The sequence below is a fragment of the Symphalangus syndactylus genome, chromosome 1 (assembly GCF_028878055.3).
Source record: "Symphalangus syndactylus isolate Jambi chromosome 1, NHGRI_mSymSyn1-v2.1_pri, whole genome shotgun sequence".
NCBI lineage: Eukaryota > Metazoa > Chordata > Mammalia > Primates > Hylobatidae > Symphalangus > Symphalangus syndactylus.
This window is the reverse complement of record NC_072423.2, coordinates 107109243-107133616: the sequence shown is the minus strand read 5'-3', so window position 1 is coordinate 107133616 and position 24374 is coordinate 107109243. Positions and strand designations below refer to the sequence as shown.

At 51.5% G+C, this 24374-nt stretch overlaps 1 protein-coding gene across 9 annotated transcripts in view; it reads right to left on the bottom strand.

The window, feature by feature from the left end:
• CHDH (choline dehydrogenase) overlaps positions 1-24374 on the bottom strand; it is a 35423-nt gene that overhangs the window by 5860 nt on the left and 5189 nt on the right. For 3 of the 9 annotated variants that reach the window (XM_063645717.1, XM_063645709.1, XM_063645711.1), the window contains exons 2-5: positions 18779-18849; positions 18249-18345; positions 1031-1792; positions 232-383 (exon numbers count right to left, since the gene is read on the bottom strand). In XM_063645717.1, coding sequence (XP_063501787.1) covers positions 232-383; positions 1031-1733 — 855 coding nt within the window. In that variant the 5' untranslated portion in view covers positions 1734-1792; positions 18249-18345; positions 18779-18849. Of the gene's footprint in view, positions 1-231; positions 384-1027; positions 1793-18248; positions 18346-18778; positions 18850-24374 lie in introns of all 9 variants that reach the window. The other 6 variants (XM_063645699.1, XM_063645714.1, XM_063645706.1 and 3 more) reach the window with 3 other exon arrangements.

The window sequence follows — 24374 nt, the reverse complement described above, 5'->3', positions numbered from 1 at the left end:
GGCATGGCACACAGGGGCACTGACACCACAGGCCCTTTCTAGGTGGCAGGACTAGGGGCTTCCTCACCTCCACCAGTCCACTGCCATCAGCTACTCGCCCCTCCCCCTGCCATCACAGGGATGAGCACGTGGGGCTGGGGGGTGAGGGCGTGACTCCTGCCCACTCTGAGCTGGACCACCAGGGTCACTGCCCACCTCCTTCTGCCAGGACCCCGGCTGCAGTCCACTCACCCTGTGGCTCTGGCCATTCTTGACGTACTCCACGCCCACTGCACGGGTGCCCTCAAATAGCACCCTGCTCACAAGCGTCTCGGCCTCGGCCTTGAGGTTGGTACGGCTCAGTGCTGGGTGCAGGTAGGCACAGGCCGCGCTCCACCGTTTGCCTGCAGGATGGAGTGAGGTGGTCAGGCACGGCTCCGCTTTCCCCTGGCACCTGGGCAGGAGGAAGGAGCTGGAGAAAGAGTGGATATGCCCAGCTCTGACTGCAAGTCCCGCCTTCAAAGTAAAGCTGAGACGGAAAGACCCTGCCCTACTGAGTCCACATCTGCCTGGGGTCCCCTGGATGCAGGTGGAAAAGTACCCTTCACCCTCAAACAGGAGGACACAGAGACCAGGAGCACAGCCAGAGGGGTGAGAGCCTTCAAGAGGCAGGCAGGAGCCCTGGGTCAGCCCTGGCTTGCCTCTGTTCTGCTGTGAGCAAGGCCCTTCACCACTCTGTGCCTCAGTTTCCCCATCTGCAAGTCCCTAGAGGACTTAGGCTCTCTGTCCAGAGAGCTGATTCTCTGCTATCCACACCAACAGGGGCCAGAGGGGTAGAGAACGCCCAGGGTCACCATCCTGGGTCACTCTCAGGGCTCTGGGTTGTACTCTGGGGGGTATACTAAGCCAGATCTCTTCCCGGTCGTGCCAGCCTCAGTCTGCCCATGCCTCCTGACCATGCTGGAGCCAGGAGCCCCGAGCCACGGGCCAACATGGGTGGGGGCTGGGGTAGGGGGTAGTGCCTTTTAAAAAAGAGAAGGGAGACCACTACCTTCATGGATGGTCATGTCCATCCAGCCGAAGCCCTCCTGCTGGAAGCCATTCATGTCCTCAGTGAGCGGGTAGCCGGCTTGCTGCGTGGCCTCCAGGAATGCGCGGTGCAGCGGGTGGTTGGTCTTGCCCCGGGACACCCGCAGCGGGCCATCGGCACCCCGGTACCGGCTGGCGCCCAGCTCGTGGCCCTGTGCCTTGCGGAAGTAGGGCAGGCAGTGCGCATAGTCCCAGCCGCGGGCGCCCTGGCGCTGCCAGCGCTCGTAGTCCTCGGCGTGCCCACGGACGTAGACCATGGCGTTGAGGGATGAGGAGCCGCCCCAGACGCGGCCGCGTGGCCAGTACAGCACGCGGCCGTCCAGGCCCCGCTGCACCTCTGTGTGGTAGCACCAGTTGTACCTGTCGTCGCACAGGTTGGCCACCAGGGCCGCGGGCATGTGGATCTTCCAGGAGAGCCGTTTGCTCCCCGCGCGCACGTCCTTGGGCCCGGCCTCCAGCAGCAGCACGCGCTCGGTGGGGTCCTCCGTGAGCCTCCCGGCCAGAACGCAGCCCGCCGAACCCGCGCCCACCACCACGTAGCTGTACTCGTCCCGGCTCTCAGAGCCCGCGCTGGCCAGGGCCCGGGCACCCAGGGGTTGCTGCTGCCCCAGGGCTCCCCGTGCCAGGGTTCCAGGCCGGCCCAGGCCTCGTAGGAGACACCACATGCTTCTATCTAGTCGAAGTCCTCTGATCCACGGAGGGGAATGAGATGACTCACTTCTCCCTAAAACAGGAAGAGGGGCTTTAAAAATCTTAACTCCGCATATCTAGGGTATGCTCACCAACGGCCTGCCGCGGCAGGGTGCAGCAGGCCCAGCCCGATGTGGCTGCTCACAGGAACTAGGAGGAGGAAGTGAGGGACACACAGGAATTTCAGAACTGTTTTGTATGTGCCAGGATGGACAGGCACAGGGCGGGGGGTGGGCAGCAGGAAGGCCCCTCCCCCAACAAGTGCTTCCCTGTGCCCTGTGTATGAACCTGTAGACTAGGCTGGAGTCCGCCTGCTGGAAGGCAGGGGGGCGAAGGGCTTTCCAAGGGAGAAAGAAAACAAAGTACTTGTACTCATCCCTTCAAGACAGCGGGCTCAGCTCCTACCATGTGCTAGGCACTGTTCCCTGCCCCACCCAGTTCCTGTAGCAATACACAGAAAGACATCTGCTCTTAAAACGGATGGTTTAGGGCCTGGGAAAAGGACAAGACTTAAATAACTGAAGGAAGATCAGCATGAGAGGCATGAGACTGTAGAGCTCAAAGCCTTTGACCCGAGGGGCCATGGGGTGCACTAGAAGGATTTGAAGCAGGTTCAGGATCAGAGCTACACTCGTCAAAGATCACTCTGTAGAATGCTAACGTTTTAACAGAAAAATGGCAATAGCTTTGAAAGGGCCCTTTCCTAACAATGTTCAAATCAATCCCAGCATAGTGCAAAGAGGTAGAAAAAAAACAGGATATGTCATGAAAACCTCCACTGAAAAGAACACCTGAGAATGCCCCACCCATGAGGCTCAGACCAACAAAGCCTGCCTCAAGACTGAGGCTGAAACAAAAGGAAACCCTGATAAATCTCACCACCCCTTCCACAAGCCCTGCACCAAGTAACAGCAGCCTACCACTGGAATGTAGAGGCTCTTTCTCCTCCTCCTCCCCACTGTTGCACAGGCATAGGAGACAGGGGGCGGGGCCTCCTGAGTGGTATGTTTGAGGCTGCTGGAACACTGAGAAGAACTCTTCAGAGCTCCAGGCCCCACACCACTCCCCACCAGACTGACAACACTCCACACTAACAACCCAAAAGAATGAAAGACAGGTCCTTTGCTAGGTATACTGTTTACCTCAGTCTCCACCATCCCACTACACACAAGGTCTAGCATTCAATAAAAAACTAGGATACATACCAAACAGCAAGGCAAATAAATGGCTCCTTATCAAGAGATAAAGTAGTCAACAGAAACAGACCAAGGAGTAATGCACCCAGATGTTAGAACCCATCAAACAAGGACTTTAACCAAGGTGAACATTATAAAAGATATAGTTGAAAAGGTGGACAACATATTGAACAGATAAGAAATTTCAGCCAAACATTGAAAACTATAGAAAAAAACATAAATGCAAGAAAAAAATACAATGTTAGAGAAGAACAATTTTTAATTGGATATAGCACAGAAAAGAATCTGGAAATATAAAGAGGGGAAGAGAGAAAAAAACAACAAACAATTCTGGGACAATATCAAACTAAATTATGGATAACTGGAGTCTGAGAGGGAAATAGTGGGGAAGGAGGGCAAGGGGGAAAGAACAGAAAACAAGGGAGGAGAAATATTTGAAGAGATAATTGCTGAGACTTTCCCAAAAGTAGTGCAAGACAAAACACCATGGATTCAAGAAGCTTAGAGCATCCCAAGCAGGATTAGTACAAAGAAAAATACATCTAAGTACATCATAGTTAAGCTGCTGAAACTTCAAAATAAAGAGAAAATCATCACCATAGCCAGACAAAAAACATACGCAGAAGAATAAATATAACAATGACAGCAAAATTCTCAGAAAACATGCAATCTAGAAGATAATGGAGTGACAACTTTAAATACTGAAAGAAAAAAAAAAAAACCTCTAGTCCTAGTTTACTGAAATTGAAAAATTATACCCAGGGAATACATCTTTAAAAATAAAGTAGATGATAATTTAGTGAAATGGACTAATTCCTCGAAAGACACAAGCTGCCAAAACTCACACAAGAAGAAAGACACTCCAAATAAGCCAATATCTATTAAATAAATTGAATCAATAACTGATAACCTTCCAAAACAGCACCAAGTTTGACTAAGCTCACTGGTGATTTCTACCAACCATTTAAAGAAGAAATTATACCAGTACTCTATGGTCTCTTCTAGAAGACAGAAACAGAGGGTTACTTCCTGACTCATTCTGTGAGGCCAGCATCACCCTAATAACAAAACCAGACAAAGACATTACAATAAAAAAAAAAAAAACTACAGACCAGTATCTTTCATGAACATAGATAAAAATACTCAACAAAAATACTAGAAAATTGAATCAAAGTATATATAGAAAGAATTATACACCACAACCAAGTGGGCTTTATCTCAAGTATGCAAGACTGGTTCAACATTCAAAAATAATCAACAGGCTGAAAAAGAAAACTCACATGATCATATTAACAGATGCAGAAAAAGCATTTGACAAAATTTAACATCCATTAATGATAGAAACTCTCAGTAAACCAAGAGTAGAAGGAAACTTCCTCAACTTGGTAAAGAATATCTACAAAAACCCTACAACTAACATCATACCTGATGGTAAAAAATTCAAAGCTTTCTCACTAACCAGGAACGAGGCAAGGATGTCCCTTTGAACCACTCCTTTTTAGTACTGTACTGGAAGTCCTATCTAATGCAGTAAGACAAGAAAAGGAAAAGGTACAGATTGGGAAGGAAGAAATGAAACTGTCTTTGTTTGCTAATGACATGATTGTCCATGTAGAAAATCTAAAAGAATCAACAAAAATTCCTGGAACTAATAAGCAATTATAGCAAGGTTTCAGGATACAAGGTTAATATATAAAAAGCCAATTGCTTTCCTACATACCAGCAACAAACAAGTGGAATTTGAAATTAAAAACACAGTACCATTTAAATTAGCACCCCAGGCTGGGTGCAGTGGCCCATATAACCCCAACACTTTGGGAGGCTAAGGTCAGAGGATCATTTGAGGCCAGGAGTTTGAGACCAGCCTGGGCAATATAGCAAGACCCCATCTGGCATGGTTTGGATTTGTGTTTCCGCCCAAATCTCTTATCGAATTGTAATCACCAATGTTGGAGGAGGTGACTGGATCATAGGGGCAGACTTCCCTCTTGCTGTTCTCATGATAGTGAATTATCACAAGATCTGGTTGTTTCCAAGTGTGTGGCACCTCCCCTCCTCCTCTCTCTCTTCCTACTGCTCCAGCCATGTAAGACATGCCTGCTTCCCCTTCACCTTCTGCCATGATTGTAAGTTTCCTGAGGCCTCCCCAGCCATGTTTCCTGTAAAGCCTGTGGAACCATGAGCCAATTAAACCTCTTTTCTTATAAATTACCTAGTCTCAGGTAGTTCTTTATAGCAATGAGAGAACAGACTAAATATACCATCTCTAAAAAAATAAATAACTAATAAAAAATGAATTAACTGGGTGTGGTGGTGCATACCTGCAGTCCCAGCTTGAGGCTGCAGAGCTATGATTCAGCCACTGCACTCCAGCCTGGACTACTGCACCTCAACCTAAGTGATGGCAAGACCCTGTCCCTAAATAAATAAATAAGCATCACAGAGAAATACTTAGGTATAAATCTAACAAAATGTGTACAAGATCTATATGAGGAAAACTATGAAACCCTGATGAAATTTAAAAACTAAATAAATGGAGAGATATTTCATGTTTACAAATTGGAAGGCTCAATATTGTCAAGATGTCAGTTCTTCTCAACTTCATCTACAAATTCAGTGCAGTCCCAGTCAAAACTACAGCAAGTTATTTTGTAGACATTAACAGACTGGTTCAAAGTATATATGGAGAGGCAAAAGACCCAGAATGGCCAACACAATACTGAAAGTGAAAAGCAAAATTGGAAGGCTGACACTACCCAACTTCAAGATTTACTATAAAGCTACAGTAATCAAAACAGTGCCATACTGGTGAATAGATCAATGGAACAGAACAGAGAGCCCAGAAATAGACCCATATAAATGTAGCCAACTGATCTTTGGCAAATCAGCAAAGGCAGCACAATACAGCAAGAAAGTCTTTTCAACAAAGGGAGCTGGAATGACTAGACATACACACACACACACACACACACAGAGTAAATATAGACAAAGACCTTATACCCTGCACAAAAATTAACTCAAAATGGATCACAGACCTAAATGTAAAATATAAAACTATAAAACTCCTAGAAGATAACACAGGAGAAAGAACATCTAGATGACCTGGGGCTTGACGATGACTTTATATATTACAACACCAAAGGCACAGTCCATCAAAGAAATAATTGATAAGCTGGACTTCAATCAAATGTGAGTTTTCTACTTTGCTAAAGACACTATCAAGAGAATTAATAGACAAGTCACAGACTAGGAGTAAATCTTTGCAAAAGATATATCTTATAAAGGACTACTATGTAAATACACAAATAAATATATTCTGAAAACTCAATAACAGATAACCTGATTAAAGAATGGCCCAAAGACCTTAACAGACACCTCACTAAAGAAGATAGCCAGATGGCAAAGATGCATACGGGAAGATCCTCCACATCATATGTCATCAGGAAAATGCAAATTAAAACAACAGTGAGACACTACTACACACATATTAGAATGGCCAAAATCCAGACACTGACAACATCAAATGCTAACAAGGATGTGAAGCAACAGGAACTTTTATTCGTGGCTGGTGGGAATGCTAAATGGTACAGCCACTTTGGAAGACAGTTTGGTGATTTCTTGTAAAAATCAACACACTCTTACCATGTGATCCAGCAACTGTGCTCCTTGGTATTTACCCAAAGGAACTGAAAACTATGTCCAAACAAAAACCAGGAAATAAATATTTATGGCAGTTTTATTCATAACTGCCCAAAGCTGGAAGCAACCAAGATATCCTTCAGTAGGTGAATGGATAAATAAACTGTGGTACATCCTGACAATGGAATATAATTTAGTGCTAAAAAGAAATGAGCCAGGAAGCCATGAAGAAAACAAGGAGGAAACTTAAATGCATATTACTAAGTGAAAGAAGCCAATCAGAAAAGGCTACAAACCGTATGAGTTCAACGATATTACATCCTGAAAAAGGCAAAACTATGGAGACAGTAAAACGATCAGTGTTTACCAGGAGTTGGGAGAGGGATAAACAGGCAGACCACAGAGGATTTTTAGGGCAGGAAACTACTCTGTTTTCTGTACAGTGGTGGATGCAGGTCATTTTTGTCCAAACCTATAGAATGTGCAATACCAAGAATGAACCCTAATGTAAACTATGGGCTTTAGGTGATAATGATGTGCCAATATAGGTTTCTCATTTGTAATAAATGTACCACTTTAGTGGGAGGATGTTGTTAATGGGAGGATTATGCATGTGTAGGGGCAAAGGTTATATGGGAAATCTCTTCACCCTCCTCTCAATTTTGCTGTGGGCCTGAAACTGCCTTTTTAGAAAGTATTTTAAAACTATAATAGAGCCTGACTCCATTTTTGATGTTTGACTACTGACAGCTTTCAAGCTCCATCCCTCCCTCTTCCCCTCTTGCCCCACACCTGGGCAAGTGAATAAAAAAGCCCTGGCCTTCCTGCCCGGAGTATCAACAGGGAGGTTCAAGTCATGCAAATCCAATTCACGTGTGGGATTCTCACCTTGACTCCACTCCCTAACTATAATAAAAACCAGGAACACTCGCCCCTTCCTTCACAGACAAGCCTGGGTGCTTGCCCTGCTCACCCTATAAAGCTCCATTATGTGAGCAATAAACCTTATGGTAGCCACTTGGTGTGTGTGTGATGTCATTAGTCTCAACATTCAAACCAACTTTGGATGGTGGGGGGTTGATTCCACCCTCCAAGGACAACCACAAGACAAAACAGTACCACTTACAAGAGCACCAGGAAACATGACATACTTAGTAATAAACTTAAAATATATGCAGGACCTATATACTGAAAACTACAAAACATTGACAGAAGTTAAAGATGACCTAAATAAATACCACAAATAGGAAGACGCAATTATTATTATGATGTCAGTTTTCCCCAAATTGATTTATAGATTTGATGCAATGCCGATCTCAGGAGGCTTTTTTTTTTGGTGGAAATTGAAACGCTGATTTCAAAATGTCTATGGAAATACAGAGGACATAGAAAAAGTTATAGTTCAGTTGGTCATACAAAGAAACCCCAGACAGCAGTGAAAATGAAGGAAACATAGCACCTCACATCAACATGGATGAATCCTAAAAATATATTCAGCACGCAAAAAGAATATTATAGGAGGCTGTGGCCTAAATGAGATTATATATATAATATAAATATATATTACATATGTATATTTTATATATATAATATATATTACATATGTATATTTTATATATATAATATATATTATATATGTATATTTTATATATATATAATATATATTATATATGTATATTTTATATATATATATATATATATCTTCACATGTATTTGTATATATGTGAAGTTTTAGAACATGCAATTCATATATGCACCAAATATCAGGGCCCCAAAATATATGAAGCAAACTGACAGATTTGAAGGGAGAAATAAACAGTCCTACAACAATAACTGGAGACTTCAATACTCAGATTTCAATAATGGACAGAAGCCAGACAGAAGATCAGTAAGGAAACAGGGGATTTGAATAACACTATAAGCCAGTTGGAGACCTAACAGATAGATACAAAACATTCACTACAACAAGAGAATACACACTTTTTCCAAGTGCATATGGAACATTCTCCAGGAGAGACCATGTGGTAGGCAACAAAACAAGTCTTAATACATCTTAAAAGACTGAAATCAGGGAGGAGAAGAGCAGGATGGCAACTCTCTATTTGCTCCATCAATCGTCCCCCTCGGCCGCCACCCCCACAGGAACACCAAGTTTGACAACTATCTGCACAAAGGAAGCAATTTCATAGCAACCAAAAATCAGACACCAGCTTGGCCACAGTGGAGGAGAGCACCAAGAGGCCTCTTGGGTTCCCTGATTCCAGGCCTTGGCTCTTAAGTGGCCTTTCCGGACCAACCCTGAGCCAGAGGGGAGCCCACTGCCCTGAAGGGTGAGTCTCAGGCCTGGCAGCATTCACCACAAGGTGACTGAAGAGCCCTTGGGCCTTAAGTGAATGCTGGTGGCATCCTGGCAGTCCTCCCTGTGGGCCTGTGGTGGTTGCCATGGTGTGAGGCTCCTCTGCCTGTGGAAGGGAAAGGGAGAAGTGGGAAGGACTGTGTCACATGGTGTGAGTGCCAGCTCAGCTGCGGTAGAAGAGAACACGAGGTACCTTTCTAATGTTTTTGACTCCAGTACCTGGCTCCTGGAAAGCATCTCTATCTGCCCGGGGCCTGGGGAAACTTGCCGCCCCAAAGGGAAGGCCACAAGCCTGGCTGGCTTCACCAATGGCTAACTGTAGAGCCCTGGGGCCTTGTGTGAATACAGGCGGTAGCCACGTAGTGGTTGCAGCAGGCCTTGGGCAAGACCCAGTCCTGTGCTGACTTCAGGTCTGACCCAGCACAGTCCCAGTGGTGGTTGCCACAGGGGTGCTTGTGTCACCCTACCTGTAGATAAGTTATATTTCATCAAAATTAAACACTTTACTGCATCAAAGGACACTCTCAAGAATGAAATGACAATCCATAGGAGAAAATATTTGCAAACCATATATCTGATAAGAGGTTAATATCTAGAATGTGTTTAAAACTACAACTCAACAACAAACAACTCAAATAGAAAATGGCCAAAGAATAGACATTTCTCTAAGAAAGAAACACAAATGGCCAATAAACACATGAAAAGATGCTCAACATCACTAATCATTATGAAACTATAAATCAAAATCACAGTGAATTACCACTTCACACCCATCAGGATGGCTATAATAAAGGTTGCAGTGAGCTGAGATGGCACCACTGCACTCCAGCCTGGCAACAGAGCCAGGCTCCATCTCAAAAAAAAAAAAAAAAAAAGAAAGAAAAAGTAACAAGTGTTAATGAGGATATGGAGAAATGGGAAACTTTGCACATTGCTGGTAGGAATGTAAAATGTTGCAAATTCTGTAGAAGACAGGTTAGCAGTTCCTCAAAAAGCTAAACACAGACCATGTGATTCAGTAATTCCACTCCTAGGTATATACTCCAAAAACCTGAAAGCAGAAACTTGAACAGATATTCTTACACCAATGTTTACAGCATCATTATTCACAACAGCAAAAAGGTGTCAACAACTCAAATGTCTATCAACGGGTGAGTCGGGCTGGGCACAGTGGCTCACGCCTGTAATCCCAGCACTTTGGGAGGCCAAGGTGGGCGGATCACGAGGTCAGGAGATTGAGACCATCCTAGATAACATGGTGAAACCCCGTCTCTACTAAAAAATACAAAAAAATTAGCCAGGCATGGTGGCGGGTGCCTATAATCCCAGCTACTCAGGAGGCTGAGGCAGGAGAATGGTGTGAACCCAGGAGGCGGAGCTTGCAGTGAGCCGAGATCGTGCCACTGCACTCCAGCCTGGGTGACAGAGCAAGACTCCGTCTCAAAAATAATAATAATAAAACAAAAAAAAGCAGGTGAGTAGATACAATGTGGTATATACATATAATGGTATATTATTCAGCCTTAGAAAGGAATGAAATTCTGGCACATGCTACAACTTGGCCGGACCCTGAAAGCATTACGCTAAGTGAAATAAGCCAGACACCAAAGGACAAATATTGTATGATTCTATGGAATAGGCAAATCCATAGAAACAGAAAATAGATTAGAGGTTACCAGGGGATGAGGGGAAGGGAAACAAGGAGTTATTGTTTGGGGGAACAGAGCTCCTGTTTGAGGTGATGCAAAAAAAATTGGAAACGGATAGTGGTGATGGGTGTACAACATTGTGAATATACTTAATGCCACTGACTTACGCTTAAAATGGTGAAATCACCAACAAAATCCTACATGCAATTGAATTCTGGATCTTGTTAAGTATATCAAACCTATGAAGAGGAAAGGTATAAAGAAACTTGAGGATAGTAGTAACCTCTGAGCAGGGAGGCATTCCTGGGAGTTTTCATTTGCACCAATCACATTTTATTTCTTGATCTAGATGACAGGCACATGTGTGTTTGTTGTTGTGTAGTTTTACTGAAGGTCTGCAGTAAATGACAATAATTAAAATTGACAAGATCAAGAGGCAACACAGGAGCTTCGCCAGGGGGCAGCAAGCCTACCCTGCAGGAGTGAAGACAGACGCCTTCTTCCTGAGGTGGCGGCAGGTCATTTCCTCTTCTGGGTCCCAATCATTTGAAAACCCCACCCCGTATCACAACTCTGCTCCAACACCTCCCCTTGACACTCCCACCCTCCCCACATGAGGGAGGGGCCTGCTACCCAAAGGGACCTCCTCGAGGACAGGGACTCCTAAGCTGCTAGCGTAGTGCCCTCTCAGGCCCGCAGGCTGGGTGGGTGGGCAGACTGACTGGTGTGAGGCAGGAGTTCCAGGGAAGCATCCCCTTCCACTTCCCTGGGCTGCCTGGGCAGGGAAAGAGCTGCCTGGCATTGGCAGGATGGAAGGTGGGCAGGAATGGCAGCAGGGAAAGACAGGATAGCATGCATGTTCATTTCCGTGTGTTGGGGTCGGAGTTCTCCCTGCCATGGGTGGGGTCTGAAGTTGGTGAGGTAGCATCCAAGGCTTCCCTTTCGACTCTGGGTGCCTGCACGCCCAGCCCACTCTGTTTCCTGAAACCAACCATGTCCACGCCCAGTCTAGTGCCTGGACCAGAAGAGGAAGATGTGGCTTTGCCCACTGCCATGCACGAGGAAGAAGAGACTTTTGCCTGCTCTACCTTCCAGTCAAGAGGAAAAGACTCATGTGACATGAGTCCTCCAGTGGCATTGGGCAGCTCCACCAAGCCACACCTTCCATCTAGCCGGCTGGCCTTGGTGCTGGACACCTGGTCCCTGTAGCGCCACTGTGTGGGAAGCAAGGCTTTGGTCAACTCGAAACCCCCACCCCCAATGCCAGTGATGGCCACAGTGGGTGGATCAAGAAGAGAGAGGAGTAACAAACATGGGGGCCACCACATCCTACTGGTTATGGCTGATGGCTTTCATTGCCATAGCCCTTTGTAGCATTAGCTAACAATTCTCATTTCAAATTCTCAAATCAGTAGTCAAAAATTGGCCAGGCACAGTGGCTCAGGCCTGTAATCCCAGCACTTTGGGAGGCCAAGGTGGGTGGATCGCTTCAGGTCATAAGTTCAAAACCAGCCTGGCCAACATGGTGAACCCTGTCTCTACTAAAAATACAAAAAAATTAGCCGGGCATGGTGGTAGGCACCTGTAATCCCAGCTACTCTGGAGGCTGAGGCAGAAGAATCTCTTGAACCCAGGAGGCAGAGGTTGCAGTGAGCCCAGATTGTACCACCGCACTCCAGCCTGGGGGGACAGAGCGAGATTCTTTCAAAAAAAAAAAAGAGCCAAAGACTGCTATTGACAAGTTTGCTAAATTTTGTGGTCAGAAAACGGATTGCTTTATATGACAAGACAGATTTCCACGTAATTTTGAGGATGTGGCCAATTGCACAACACATTTTATAACTTTGGTGGAGTGAGGTTGCAAAAGGATCATGCCCAGAAGAAAATGCTTACGCACCATTCCAGGAGTACCCATACTTGCAACACGTCTGCCTGCAGAGTCGCGCAGCTAGAGTACTGAGGAAGCTCCCTGAAAGGACCCTCCGCGCAGGCCTCCCAGCAGCACTTTCTTCCTCACCTCATCTTGGTGTGCACACATGTTTTCTTTCTAGCTCTTGGCCAGTGAAGTGTACTGTGCCCTGTAAGATCAGATCCTTTGGCCATTACAGTCCTAGCTTTCACTGGTCACCCAAGAGGAGAAGACAGAACTCTGCAGAGAGGCCGGGCCACACCAGCCTAGTCCTGCATGCAAAATGATGCCTAAAGCTTGCTCAGCCTTTGAGGAGCTCAGGCTGGACAAGGCCACTGATAAATAATGATTCCACTCTGGGGACAACCTGGGAGCATAACAACATTTCCAGAAAAACAGATGCAATTTAAAGGTATAGCCCTTTGTCTCAGCAATCCTGCTTATAGGAATTTAATCAAGAGAGAGATCTGCACAACCATAGAAAAACAAGCACAAGGGGCCTGTCCCTGTGTTGTTTACAGTGGCAAAGAATTATAAACAACCTAACACTCCCCTAATAGGGGACTGCCCATTAAAAAGTGAGTCCATCCACATGAAAGGACCCTGTTAACACATTTAAAAAGTGGCCACCATAGCCCATTGTGGACAAGGCTCAGGTAGTCCTAGCACAAAGCTCAGCTACTCATGAGCTTCAAAGCCCAGAAAGTTACTTTACAGCCCTGAGCCTTGGCACCCTGAAGTCAGCACTGCCCCAGGCTTGCACTTGACCTTCACACCTGTCACTGTGCCCACGGGCCAGGCTGATGATGACAGTCTTTTGGGGAAACTGCAAAACATGTGGTAAGGGCCATGGCCACCTGTGCCAATCTGGGGGTCATTCGCCAAAGGAGGATTCAGGGCAGGTCACCTGCTTTTTTCCATCTGGCCTTCTAGTACTGGCTTTGACCTGCAATCTGTGAGACCTCGAACAAGATTCCCTACATGCTAGGCTGGGCTTTGTGTGGGTAAGAACACACTGCTCTGTGGCTGCCTTTGTCTGATCATACAGCTCCATTAAACCATGGGACCAAACTGAGTTATATTAACAGGAGCAGCTACCCCTGCTGAGTACATCACATGGGTTATCACATTTAAGTCCCCAAAGGTGCTGGGTGGGGTGGAAGGTCTTCATCATCACTCCGTCACCATCAGCCCCATGTCACGGAGAGGGAAATGAGCCTGAAAAGGTCGAGCCCCTGCCCCATGTCAAGCCAAAGGCTGGTACCCCCTCCACCACAGACCCAACCAACAAAGCCACATCACAGGAGCCAAAAGGTGATAGTCAGCACGCAAAAGGGTGCAAGACACCAAGTTCCCATGCCAGGGGTCTCAAGCCAAGAAGGCTTGGCTGCTTTTCTACAGCCCAGCAGAGCCTCCCAGGAGCACAACCGTCTGAATACCCAGCCCTGTGGTGAGCTGAGGGCAGTGCAGTGCAGTGGCCCAGGGTGGGAAGGATCCCAGTTTGAGAATAAGACCTGGCTGGGCCCAGAGGTGGTGGTGGTCCAGGGAGTAACCCTGGGCAGCTGCTCCTCCCACATGCCACCCCCAACCCAGGCCTCCACCTCCCTAAGACAGTGGGACAAGCTTCCTCATGGCCCCCCAGGCCCTCTTGTCCTAAGCCCAACCAGACCAGGCCCCTACCTCTGTAGCCATCATCCCACTGTGAGCATCACTCCCTGGCATCCAGGTGCATGGTCCACCTTCCCTTCCTCCCCAGGGCCTTTGCACATGCTGTTCTCTCCTCCAGGTACAGGTCCTAACCTCCCTTCACCTATTCACTCCTCACCTTCCCTCAGGCATGGATTGCCCTCCTCACCACTGACCACATCCATCCTGGGACTTCTCTGTGCCACTTACTGGGACCTCAACAGGCTAATAGTGAGATGAGCTGTGGAAAGCCCACATCCCTGGCTGAGGGCTCCATGCCCTTGCCTCCCAACGTGTGCTGAGCCTGGCCTGAGGCTGGTGCTGCGTCATGCTGGCCAAAGGGACACATGCAGGGGATGAGGCTGCATGTGGCCTACAGCAAACCCAACCTGGGTAGTCTGAGATGTGGATGCTGAGCTCATACACCTGTGCCAGGACCAACAGAAGGCAGCCCTGGGAATGTTCTGGATCCAGACCTGGTGATGGTTACCCAGGCGTACACACAGATCAAAACCAACACGATGGACACTTCGTATGTCTGTTGCACCTCAATTAAAATGTTTAAAACAATTTTTTGAAAGCATTTTCTGGGCTGAGGCAGGATTGCTTGATGCAATTGAGGAGTTGAAGACCAGCCTGGACAACACAGCAAGACCCAGAAATTTTTTCTAAAAAAATTGTTTTTTGATTAGCCAGGCATGGTGGTATGTACCTATAGTCCTAGCTACTCAGGAGCCTGAGGCAGGAGAATCACTTGAGCCCAGGAGTTCAAGGCTGCAGTGAGCTAGCACTGTTCCACTGCACTCCAGCATGGGCAACAGAGCAAGACCCTGTCTCTAAAAGAAAAAAAAAAAGGGCATTTTCTTCAGTGTCAAGTTTCTCTTCTCTTCCCAGGAATCTCATCTCCCACACATTGATACATAATTAACAACTGAATTGGAAACTGCTACCTGGGAGATGATTCTGGACAGTGTGGATGAGGCCATACCACTTGGCCCCTTGTGCCCTGGCTGCTCGGGCATAGCCCACCTGCCCTCTGGATCCTCCTGGTGAAGACGGGCAGATGGGACTGGGCTGAGGCTACAGCCTGCCAAAAAAAACCCGAGGTGGAGCCCTGAAGTCTGACATCGCATCAGAGCTCTGCCAGGCTTCACTGTGTGACCCAGGGCAGGGGTTTCCTGTTGGTAAGGCATGGGTGCTAGCCTCTGCGGACACCTCCGATGCCTGTGGCTCCTCCGAAGTGAGTCTGCCCTCCTGCCTCCCCTCTGCTGCCCCACAGTGGGTGCTTCCTCAGCCTGGGAACCTTGTGCTCCACATTCCAGGCCTCTGCCCTCTGCACACACCCCTCCACTCTCTAGCTGCTTCCCCACTTTCTAAAACCTTCACGGTGGTCTATATCAAAAGCAGAGTGTATGTAAGGTGGGAGGCCGGGCGCGTTGGCTCACACCTGTAATCCCAGCACTTTGGGAGGCTGAGGTGGGCAGATCACCTAAGGTCAGGAGTTCAAGACCAGCCTGGCCAACATGGCAAAACCTCATCTCTACTAAAAATACAAAAATTAGCCAGGCATGGTGGCACACACCTTGTAGTCCCAGCTACTCGAGGCTTAGGCAAAAGAATCGCTTGAACCTGGGAGGCAGAGGTTGCCATGAGCCAAGATCATATCCCTGCACTCCAACCTGGGCGACAGAGTGAGACTCTGCCTCAAAAAAAAAAAAAAAAAAAAAAAAAGAATGTAAGATTGGAAACCTGGAGTTCTAACACCCAGGCAAGGGTGGGGGGCCCAGGCCGCTCAACCTCCAGGGACGGCTCCTCAGGGTCGCCTACTGTTTCTTTTCCCTTGCAGGCGTGTCTGTGGATCCAGTCTGTGCAGGTGCTGCGGGCGCCCAGCCATGGGTAGGAGGCAGGGTACAACAGAGGTCGCTGCTGGGGAGACCCGAATCCCTTAGGGGCCCCTCCCAGAGTAAAGCACCTGATAGACTAGGGGATGGGGGGTACAGTGCCTCAGGCTGGCCCCTGAAGAAGACTGGACACTCCGCTCCAGACGTGAACTCTCTGCACTCCGGGCTGCACTGTGCCTGGGTGAGTGGGATCTGCAGCACAGAGGGCCTCGGGTGAAAGTGGGGAGGTGGGTATGGGTAACCCGGAGCACAGCCAGAGGCAGACCAAGGGCATAGAAGGCGCTGGTGTCCCAGCTCTTATGCAGTAACATAGCAGCGAGAGAAAGACAACTGCTGTTCCCTCTCCAGGGAGGTTGAAGGCTCTCCTCATGGGCAGGCTTCAGAGGCCACGAGTTACCAAGCTCCCACCTGGCAGAGCCCATCCATGGAGCTGCTCTTCCTACCATGTGCATTCACTTAGAGTGGGGGAGAGCTGGAAGCTCCCAGAGCCAGGTACGCTGCAGGTACTCAATAAATGCTTATCATGTGACTGGTATATAAAAATGCACTATCTGGGGAGGAAAAGCAGACACAGAAGCGGAGGCCTGGGGGTAGTAGCTTCTCTCATAAGGATGAGGCTGGCGCTGCAGAATCCGCCCACTTTTGTCCACCCCTTGGACACCACCTGGATCAGCCCCCATCATCTCCACTGGGACCCTCCTCACAACGTCCTAGCAGTGTCCCTGCTACTAGTGCTGCCTCCTCAGGCTACCCCAGAACCAGCTCTCCACAGAGCAGCCAGGGTGATGTCAGAACAAGGGGGAGCCCGGACCAGCAGAAGGAGAAAAAGACATGAGCGAGGGTCAGCTGGGGACTCACCAAGGTGACTTCACACACAGGAGGCAATTAAAAGACCGACTTCTCTACATAGTCCAGGCAGGGGTCTGAATGGCAGAATGCAATACCACCTACAAAACATCCTTGCCCAAAAGTTCAAACCTGAATCTGACCACACGTCTAGATCAATCCACCAACTCACAGGAAACGAAACGGTCAGAGCAACTTGCAAAGGTACACCACCAGCAGAATCCAGGTGCAGGGAAACCCCACACAGTTCTTCCACAATCAATCCAAGTATAGAATGGATAAATGAGAGAGAGATGAGAGAGAGGAAGGGAAGCCTACAGGCTGTGAGAGGAGCAAGATCCAACTATGAGAATGTGCTGCTCTTCACTGGACCCTGGTCATTTGAACACTGAGTACATATGTGAGGATGTCAAGAGATCATTATTTGTCAGACATGACTATGATTCTGTGGTTACGTTGTTTAAACTCACCCTTTCAGGAACCTTTGTACATTGTTTGTGGGAATGCAAATTAGTACAGCCACTATGGAAAACAATATGGAGATGCCTCAAAACACTAAAAATAGAAATATCATATAATCCAACAATCCCACTACTGGGCTGGGTATATAGAAGAAAGCAAGTCAATATATCAAAGAGATATCTGCACACCCATGTTTATTGCAGCACTATACCCAATAGCCAAGACATGGAATCAACCTAAGTACCCATTAATGGACAAATAGATTTTTTTTAAATGTGATCCATATACACAATGTAGTACTATTCAACCATCAAAAAGAATGAGTTCCTGTCATTTGCAGCAACACGGATGGAACTGGAGGTCGTTATGTTAAGTGAAATAAGCCAAGCACAGAAAGTCAAAAATCACATTCTCACTCATGGGGGGAGCTAAAAAAGTGGATCTTAGGAAGATAGGGAGTAGATGGGTAGTTATCAGAGTTCAGGGAGGGAAGGGAGGATGGGGGGTTAAAGATAGACAGTTAGATAGAAGAAATATCTAATATACAGTTAGATAGAAGAAATGAGATCTAGCGTTTGACAGGTCAGTATGGTGACTGTAGTTAACAATCTGTTATACATTTCAAAATAACTAGAAGAGAATAATTCAACTGTTTCTAACTATTTCTAAAGATAAATATTTAAGGCTGGGTGTGGTGGCTCACACCGGTAATCTCAGCACCTTGGGAGGCAGAGGTGGAGGTGGGAGGATTGCTTGAGGCCAGGAGTTCAAGACCAGCTTGGGCAACATTGTGAAACCCCACGTCTACAAAAAATTTTTTTATTAGCTGGACATGGTGGCACATACCTGTAGTCCCAGCTCCTTAGAAGTCTGAGGTGGGAGGATTGCTTGAGCCCAGGAGTTCAAGGTTACATGAGCTATGATCTTGCCACTATACTCCAGCCTGGATGACAGAGAAAGACCTTGTCTCAAAAAAAAAAAAAAAAGTTATCTAGGATTTGGCTTACAGTCACCCCAGGGATTGGGGGACATACAAAACAGGACCCCCACGAGGTGATGCTAACAAAGTTATGTGATGAGAACACAAAATTCCCATTTCCATCATCTCTTCTGGCTAATTTTATACAGGTTTCAAATCTTCCATGATAAAAGGGATTTTTGTAGTTGTTGTTTGTCTGAAATCTCAGATCCCACTAGAGGAGTGAGGGAAAGCAGAAAGGTAGGAGCATCTCTGTGGCACAGGGCCTGGCCGACGGCGAGGGATTTCCAACGATTCCCCAGAAGTTTGGGGTGTTCTGCAAATGCTCACTGCCAGCTTTCTTTTTCAAGTAAACTTTTAACCCGTTTTTTTGAAATCTCAGTTAAAAAATACCCACCTCACATCCAGAAGTGACAGGATACGGTGCACTCTGTGACCGGGGCTGGCCTACGCACTCTTTGTGATTGTCTGAGAGAGATAAGTACAGAATCAAAAGTCAGAGGGTAGAAACTTTTACAGTTTTATCATTTGACACAACAACCTATGTCTGTTGAGTCTAATAAGCAGATAATGGGCTTATCTTTTTATATATCTTCAATTTTATTATAACAATTTTCATCATATTTTAAAAATTGGCCCATGAAAGATTAAAATTTTAAAAACAATCATCTAGTCTTTCCCCATGGACAGCTTGAGAAGCACTGTTATGGACCAGACATGGATCCCCTGGAGACCCCAAATCCATCAGCTTAGGAGGTTGGCGAGAGATGCCAGGACAAATCTTCCCTTCTCACCGTCTGCTGTGCCGACTCCAGTACTTCCTATAAACACATCACAGGCGCCGCAAAGCCTGTTTGATTTTCTGCGCTCATTGGCACACTTCCACACCAGTACAAGCAGAGCCACTTCCAGCAGACACCTCTGTCACCCAGGCTGGAGTGCAGTGGCAGGTTCACAGCTCACTGCAAGGTCCAGGTTGTGTGCTGGGTGCCCCTGCTGCTCAAAGCACCTTGGCCAGCCAAGGTTAGCCAGCCAATTTTCACACACATGCCCGCTGCTGTTTCCTCTTCAAACTTCTGGGTGGGTTTAACTGCAGAGGGTCCTAAGATTGCAAGGTGAGTGTTTGAAAAACTGACTCTTTCTTTGTATCAACTGCAAATCACTCTATCACTAAAGTACTGAAATTAATCAGGAGTCGGGGCTAGTGTAAGACATCAACCTGCACCCATGGCCCTAGGTTTCTAGTGTGCTCCTGAAAATGGTATCACTGTTCTAACTATGATACACACACACACACACACACACACACAAATCACAAATATAAAGTTATAAAATAAACTCATAGGCTGGGCGCAGTGGCTCACGCCTGTAATCCCAGCACTTTGGGAGGCCAAGGCAGGAGGATTGCTTGAGGCCAGAAGTTCAATATCAGCCTCAGTAACATAGCAAGACCCCATTTCTAAACAATAACAAAAGGAAGAAAAAATTAGCCAGGCATGGTGGTGTGCACCTGTAGTCCCAGCTACTTGGGAGGGTTGCTTGTGCCCAGTGAGCTGATTGCACCACTGCACTCCAGCCTTGGCAACAGAACAACACTCTGTCTCAAAAAAAAAAAAAAAAGGCCTTCCTTTCCTTCCTTTCCCTTCCTTCCTTCCTTCCTTGCTTCCTTCCTCCCTCCCTCCCTCCCTCCCTCCCTCCCTCTCTCTCTCTTTCTTTCTTTCTTTCTTTCTCTCCCTCTCTGGCCCAGGCTACAATCTGCTCGGCTTGCTGCTGCCCGCGCCGCGGACTGCCTGGGACTGCCGGCGCCCGCCACCGCTGCCTGCCTTTTCTGCTTTGGATGCAGGCACGCGTTCGCCATCTTGGCCACGCTGGTCGCCAGCTCCTGACGGCGAGTGCTCTGCCCGCCTCAGCCTCCCGAGGTACTGGGACTACAGACAGAGTCTCGCTCACCCAGTGCTGGGTGTTGCCCGGGCTGGAGGGCGGTGGCGTGGTCTGGCCTCGCGGCAGCCTCTACCCCCCGGCCGCCTGCCTTGGCCTGCCAGGGTGCTGCGATTTCAGCCCCTGCCCGGCCGCCGCCCCATCTGGAAGGTGGGGAGCGCCTCTGCCCGGCCGCCCCGTCTGGGAGGTGAGGAGCACCTCTGCCCGGCCGCCCCGTCTGGGAGGTGAGGAGCGCCTCTGCCCGGCCGCCCCGTCTGGGAGGTGAGGAGCGCCTCTGCCCGGCCACCCACCGTCTGGGAAGTGAGGAACCCCTCTGCCCGGCCACCCACCGTCTGGGAAGTGAGGAGCGCCTCTGCCCGGCCACCCACCGTCTGGGAAGTGAGGAGCGCCTCTGCCCGGCCACCCACCGTCTGGGAAGTGAGGAGCGCCTCTGCCCGGCCACCCACGTTCTGGGAAGTGAGGAGCGCCTCTGCCCGGCCACCCACCGTCTGGGAAGTGAGGAGCGCCTCTGCCCGGCCGCCCCGTCTGGGAAGTGAGGAGCGCCTCTGCCCGGCCACCCACCGTCTGGGAAGTGAGGAGCGCCTCTGCCCGGCCACCCACCGTCTGGGAAGTGAGGAGCGCCTCTGCCCGGCCGCCCCGTCTGTGAAGTGAGGAGCGCCTCTGCCCGGCCACCCATCGTCTGGGAAGTGAGGAGCGCCTCTGCCCGGCCGCCCCGTCTGGGAAGTGAGGAGTGCCTCTACCCGGCCGCCCCGTCTGGGAAGTGAGCAGTGCCTCTGCCCGGCCGCCCCGTCTGGGAAGTGAGGAGCGCCTCTGCCCGGCCACCCACCGTCTGGGAAGTGAGGAGCGCCTCTGCCCGGCCACCCACCGTCTGGGAAGTGAGGAGCGCCTCTGCCCGGTCACCCACCGTCTGGGAAGTGAGGAGCGCCTCTGCCCGGCCACCCACCGTGTGGGAAGTGAGGAGCCCCTCTGCCCGGCCACCCACCGTCTGGGAAGTGAGGAGCCCCTCTGCCCGGCCACCCACCGTCTGGGAAGTGAGGAGCGCCTCTGCCCGGCCACCCACCGTCTGGGAAGTGAGGAGCCCCTCTGCCCGGCCACCCACCGTCTGGGAAGTGAGGAGCGCCTCTGCCCGGCCACCCACCGTCTGGGAAGTGAGGAGCGCCTCCGCCCGGCCACCCACCGTCTGGGAAGTGAGGAGCGCCTCCGCCCGGCCACCCATCGTCTGGGAAGTGAGGAGCGCCTCCGCCCGGCCGCCCCACCCGGGAAGAAGTGAGAAGCGCCTCTGCCCGGCCGCCCCGCCCGGGAAGAAGTGAGGAGCGCCTCTGCCCGGCCGCCCCGCCCGGGAAGAAGTGAGGAGCGCCTCTGCCCGGCCGCCCCATCCGGGAAGAAGTGAGGAGCGCCTCTGCCCGGCCGCCCCGTCCGGGAAGAAGTGAGGAGCGCCTCTGCCCGGCCGCCCCCGTCCGGGAAGAAGTGAGGAGCGCCTCTGCCCGGCCGCCCTGTCTGGGAAGTGAGGAGCGCCTCTGCCCGGCCGCCCTGTCCGGGAAGAAGTGAGGAGCGCCTCTGCCCGGCCGCCCCATCCGGGAAGAAGTGAGGAGCGCCTCTGCCCGGCCGCCCCGCCCGGGAAGAAGTGAGGAGCGCCTCTGCCCGGCCGCCCCATCCGGGAAGAAGTGAGGAGCGCCTCTGCCCGGCCGCCCTGTCCGGGAAGAAGTGAGGAGCGCCTCTGCCCGGCCGCCCCCGTCCGGGAAGAAGTGAGGAGCGCCTCTGCCCGGCCGCCCTGTCTGGGAAGTGAGGAGCGCCTCTGCCCGGCCGCCCCGTCCGGGAAGAAGTGAGGAGCGCCTCTGCCCGGGCGCCCCATCCGGGAAGAAGTGAGGAGCGCCTCTGCCCGGCCGCCCCGCCCGGGAAGAAGTGAGGAGCGCCTCTGCCCGGCCGCCCCATCCGGGAAGAAGTGAGGAGCGCCTCTGCCCGGCCGCCCCGCCCGGGAAGAAGTGAGGAGCGCCTCTGCCCGGCCGCCCCATCCGGGAAGAAGTGAGGAGCGCCTCTGCCCGGCCGCCCCGTCCGGGAAGAAGTGAGGAGCGCCTCTGCCCGGGCGCCCCATCCGGGAAGAAGTGAGGAGCGCCTCTGCCCGGCCGCCCCATCCGGGAAGAAGTGAGGAGCGCCTCTGCCCGGTCACCCATCGTCTGGGAAGTGAGGAGCGCCTCTGCCCGGCCACCCACCGTCTGGGAAGTGAGGAGCGCCTCTGCCCGGCCACCCATCGTCTGGGAAGTGAGGAGCGCCTCTGCCCGGCCGCCCCGTCTGGGAAGTGAGGAGCGCCTCTACCTGGCCGCCCCGTCTGGGAAGTGAGGAGCGCCTCTGCCTGGCCACCCACCGTCTGGGAAGTGAGGAGCCCCTCTGCCCGGCCACCCACCGTCTGGGAAGTGAGGAGCGCCTCTGCCCGGCCACCCACCGTCTGGGAAGTGAGGAGCGCCTCTGCCCGGCCACCCACCGTCTGGGAAGTGAGGAGCGCCTCTGCCCGGCCACCCACCGTCTGGGAAGTGAGGAGCGCCTCTGCCCGGCCGCCCCGTCCGGGAAGAAGTGAGAAGCGCCTCTGCCCGGCCGCCCCGCCCGGGAAGAAGTGAGGAGCGCCTCTGCCCGGCCGCCCCGCCCGGGAAGAAGTGAGGAGCGCCTCTGCCCGGCCGCCCCGTCCGGGAAGAAGTGAGGAGCGCCTCTGCCCGGCCGCCCCGTCCGGGAAGAAGTGAGGAGCGCCTCTGCCCGGCCGCCCCCGTCCGGGAAGAAGTGAGGAGCGCCTCTGCCCGGCCGCCCTGTCTGGGAAGTGAGGAGCGCCTCTGCCCGGCCGCCCCGTCCGGGAAGAAGTGAGGAGCGCCTCTGCCTGGGCGCCCCATCCGGGAAGAAGTGAGGAGCGCCTCTGCCCGGCCGCCCCATCCGGGAAGAAGTGAGGAGCGCCTCTGCCCGGCCGCCCCATCCGGGAAGAAGTGAGGAGCGCCTCTGCCCGGTCACCCATCGTCTGGGAAGTGAGGAGCGCCTCTGCCCGGCCACCCACCGTCTGGGAAGTGAGGAGCGCCTCTGCCCGGCCGCCCCGTCTGGGAAGTGAGGAGCGCCTCTGCCCGGCCGCCCCGTCTGGGAAGTGAGGAGTGCCCCTACCCGGCCGCCCCGTCTGGGAAGTGAGCAGCGCCTCTGCCCGGCCGCCCCGTCCGGGAAGAAGTGAGGAGCGCCTCTGCCCGGCCGCCCCGTCCGGGAAGAAGTGAGGAGCGCCTCTGCCCGGCCGCCCCGTCCGGGAAGAAGTGAGGAGCGCCTCTGCCCGGCCGCCCTGTCCGGGAAGAAGTGAGGAGCGCCTCTGCCCGGCCGCCCCGTCCGGGAAGAAGTGAGGAGCGCCTCTGCCCGGCCGCCCCGACCGGGAAGAAGTGAGGAGCGCCTCTGCCCGGCCGCCCCGTCCGGGAAGTGAGGAGCGCCTCTGCCCGGCCGCCCCGTCCGGGAAGAAATGAGGAGCGCCTCTGCCCGGGCGCCCCATCCGGGAAGAAGTGAGGAGCGCCTCTGCACAGCCACCCATCGTCTGGGAAGTGAGGAGCGCCTCTGCCCAGCCACCCACCGTCTGGGAAGTGAGGAGCACCTCTGCCCGGCCGCCCCGTCCGGGAAGAAGTGAGGAGCGCCTCTGCCCGGCCGCCCCGTCCGGGAAGAAGTGAGGAGCGCCTCTGCCCGGCCGCCCCGTCTGGGAGGTGAGGAGCGCCTCTGCCCGGCCACCCATCGTCTGGGAGGTGAGGAGCGCCTCTGCCAGGCCACCCATCGTCTGGGAGGTGAGGAGCGCCTCTGCCCGGCCACCCATCATCTGGAAAGTGAGGAGCGCCTCTGCCCGGCTGCCCCATCTGGGAAGTGAGGAGTGCCTCTGCCCGGACACCCATCGTCTGGGAGATGAGGAGCGCCTCTGCCCGGCCGCCCATCGTCTGGGAAGTGAGGAGCGCCTCTGCCCGGCCACCCATCGTCTGGGAAGTGAGGAGCGCCTCTGCCCGGCCACCCATCGTCTGGGAAGTGAGGAGCGCCTCTGCCCGGCCACCTATCGTCTGGGA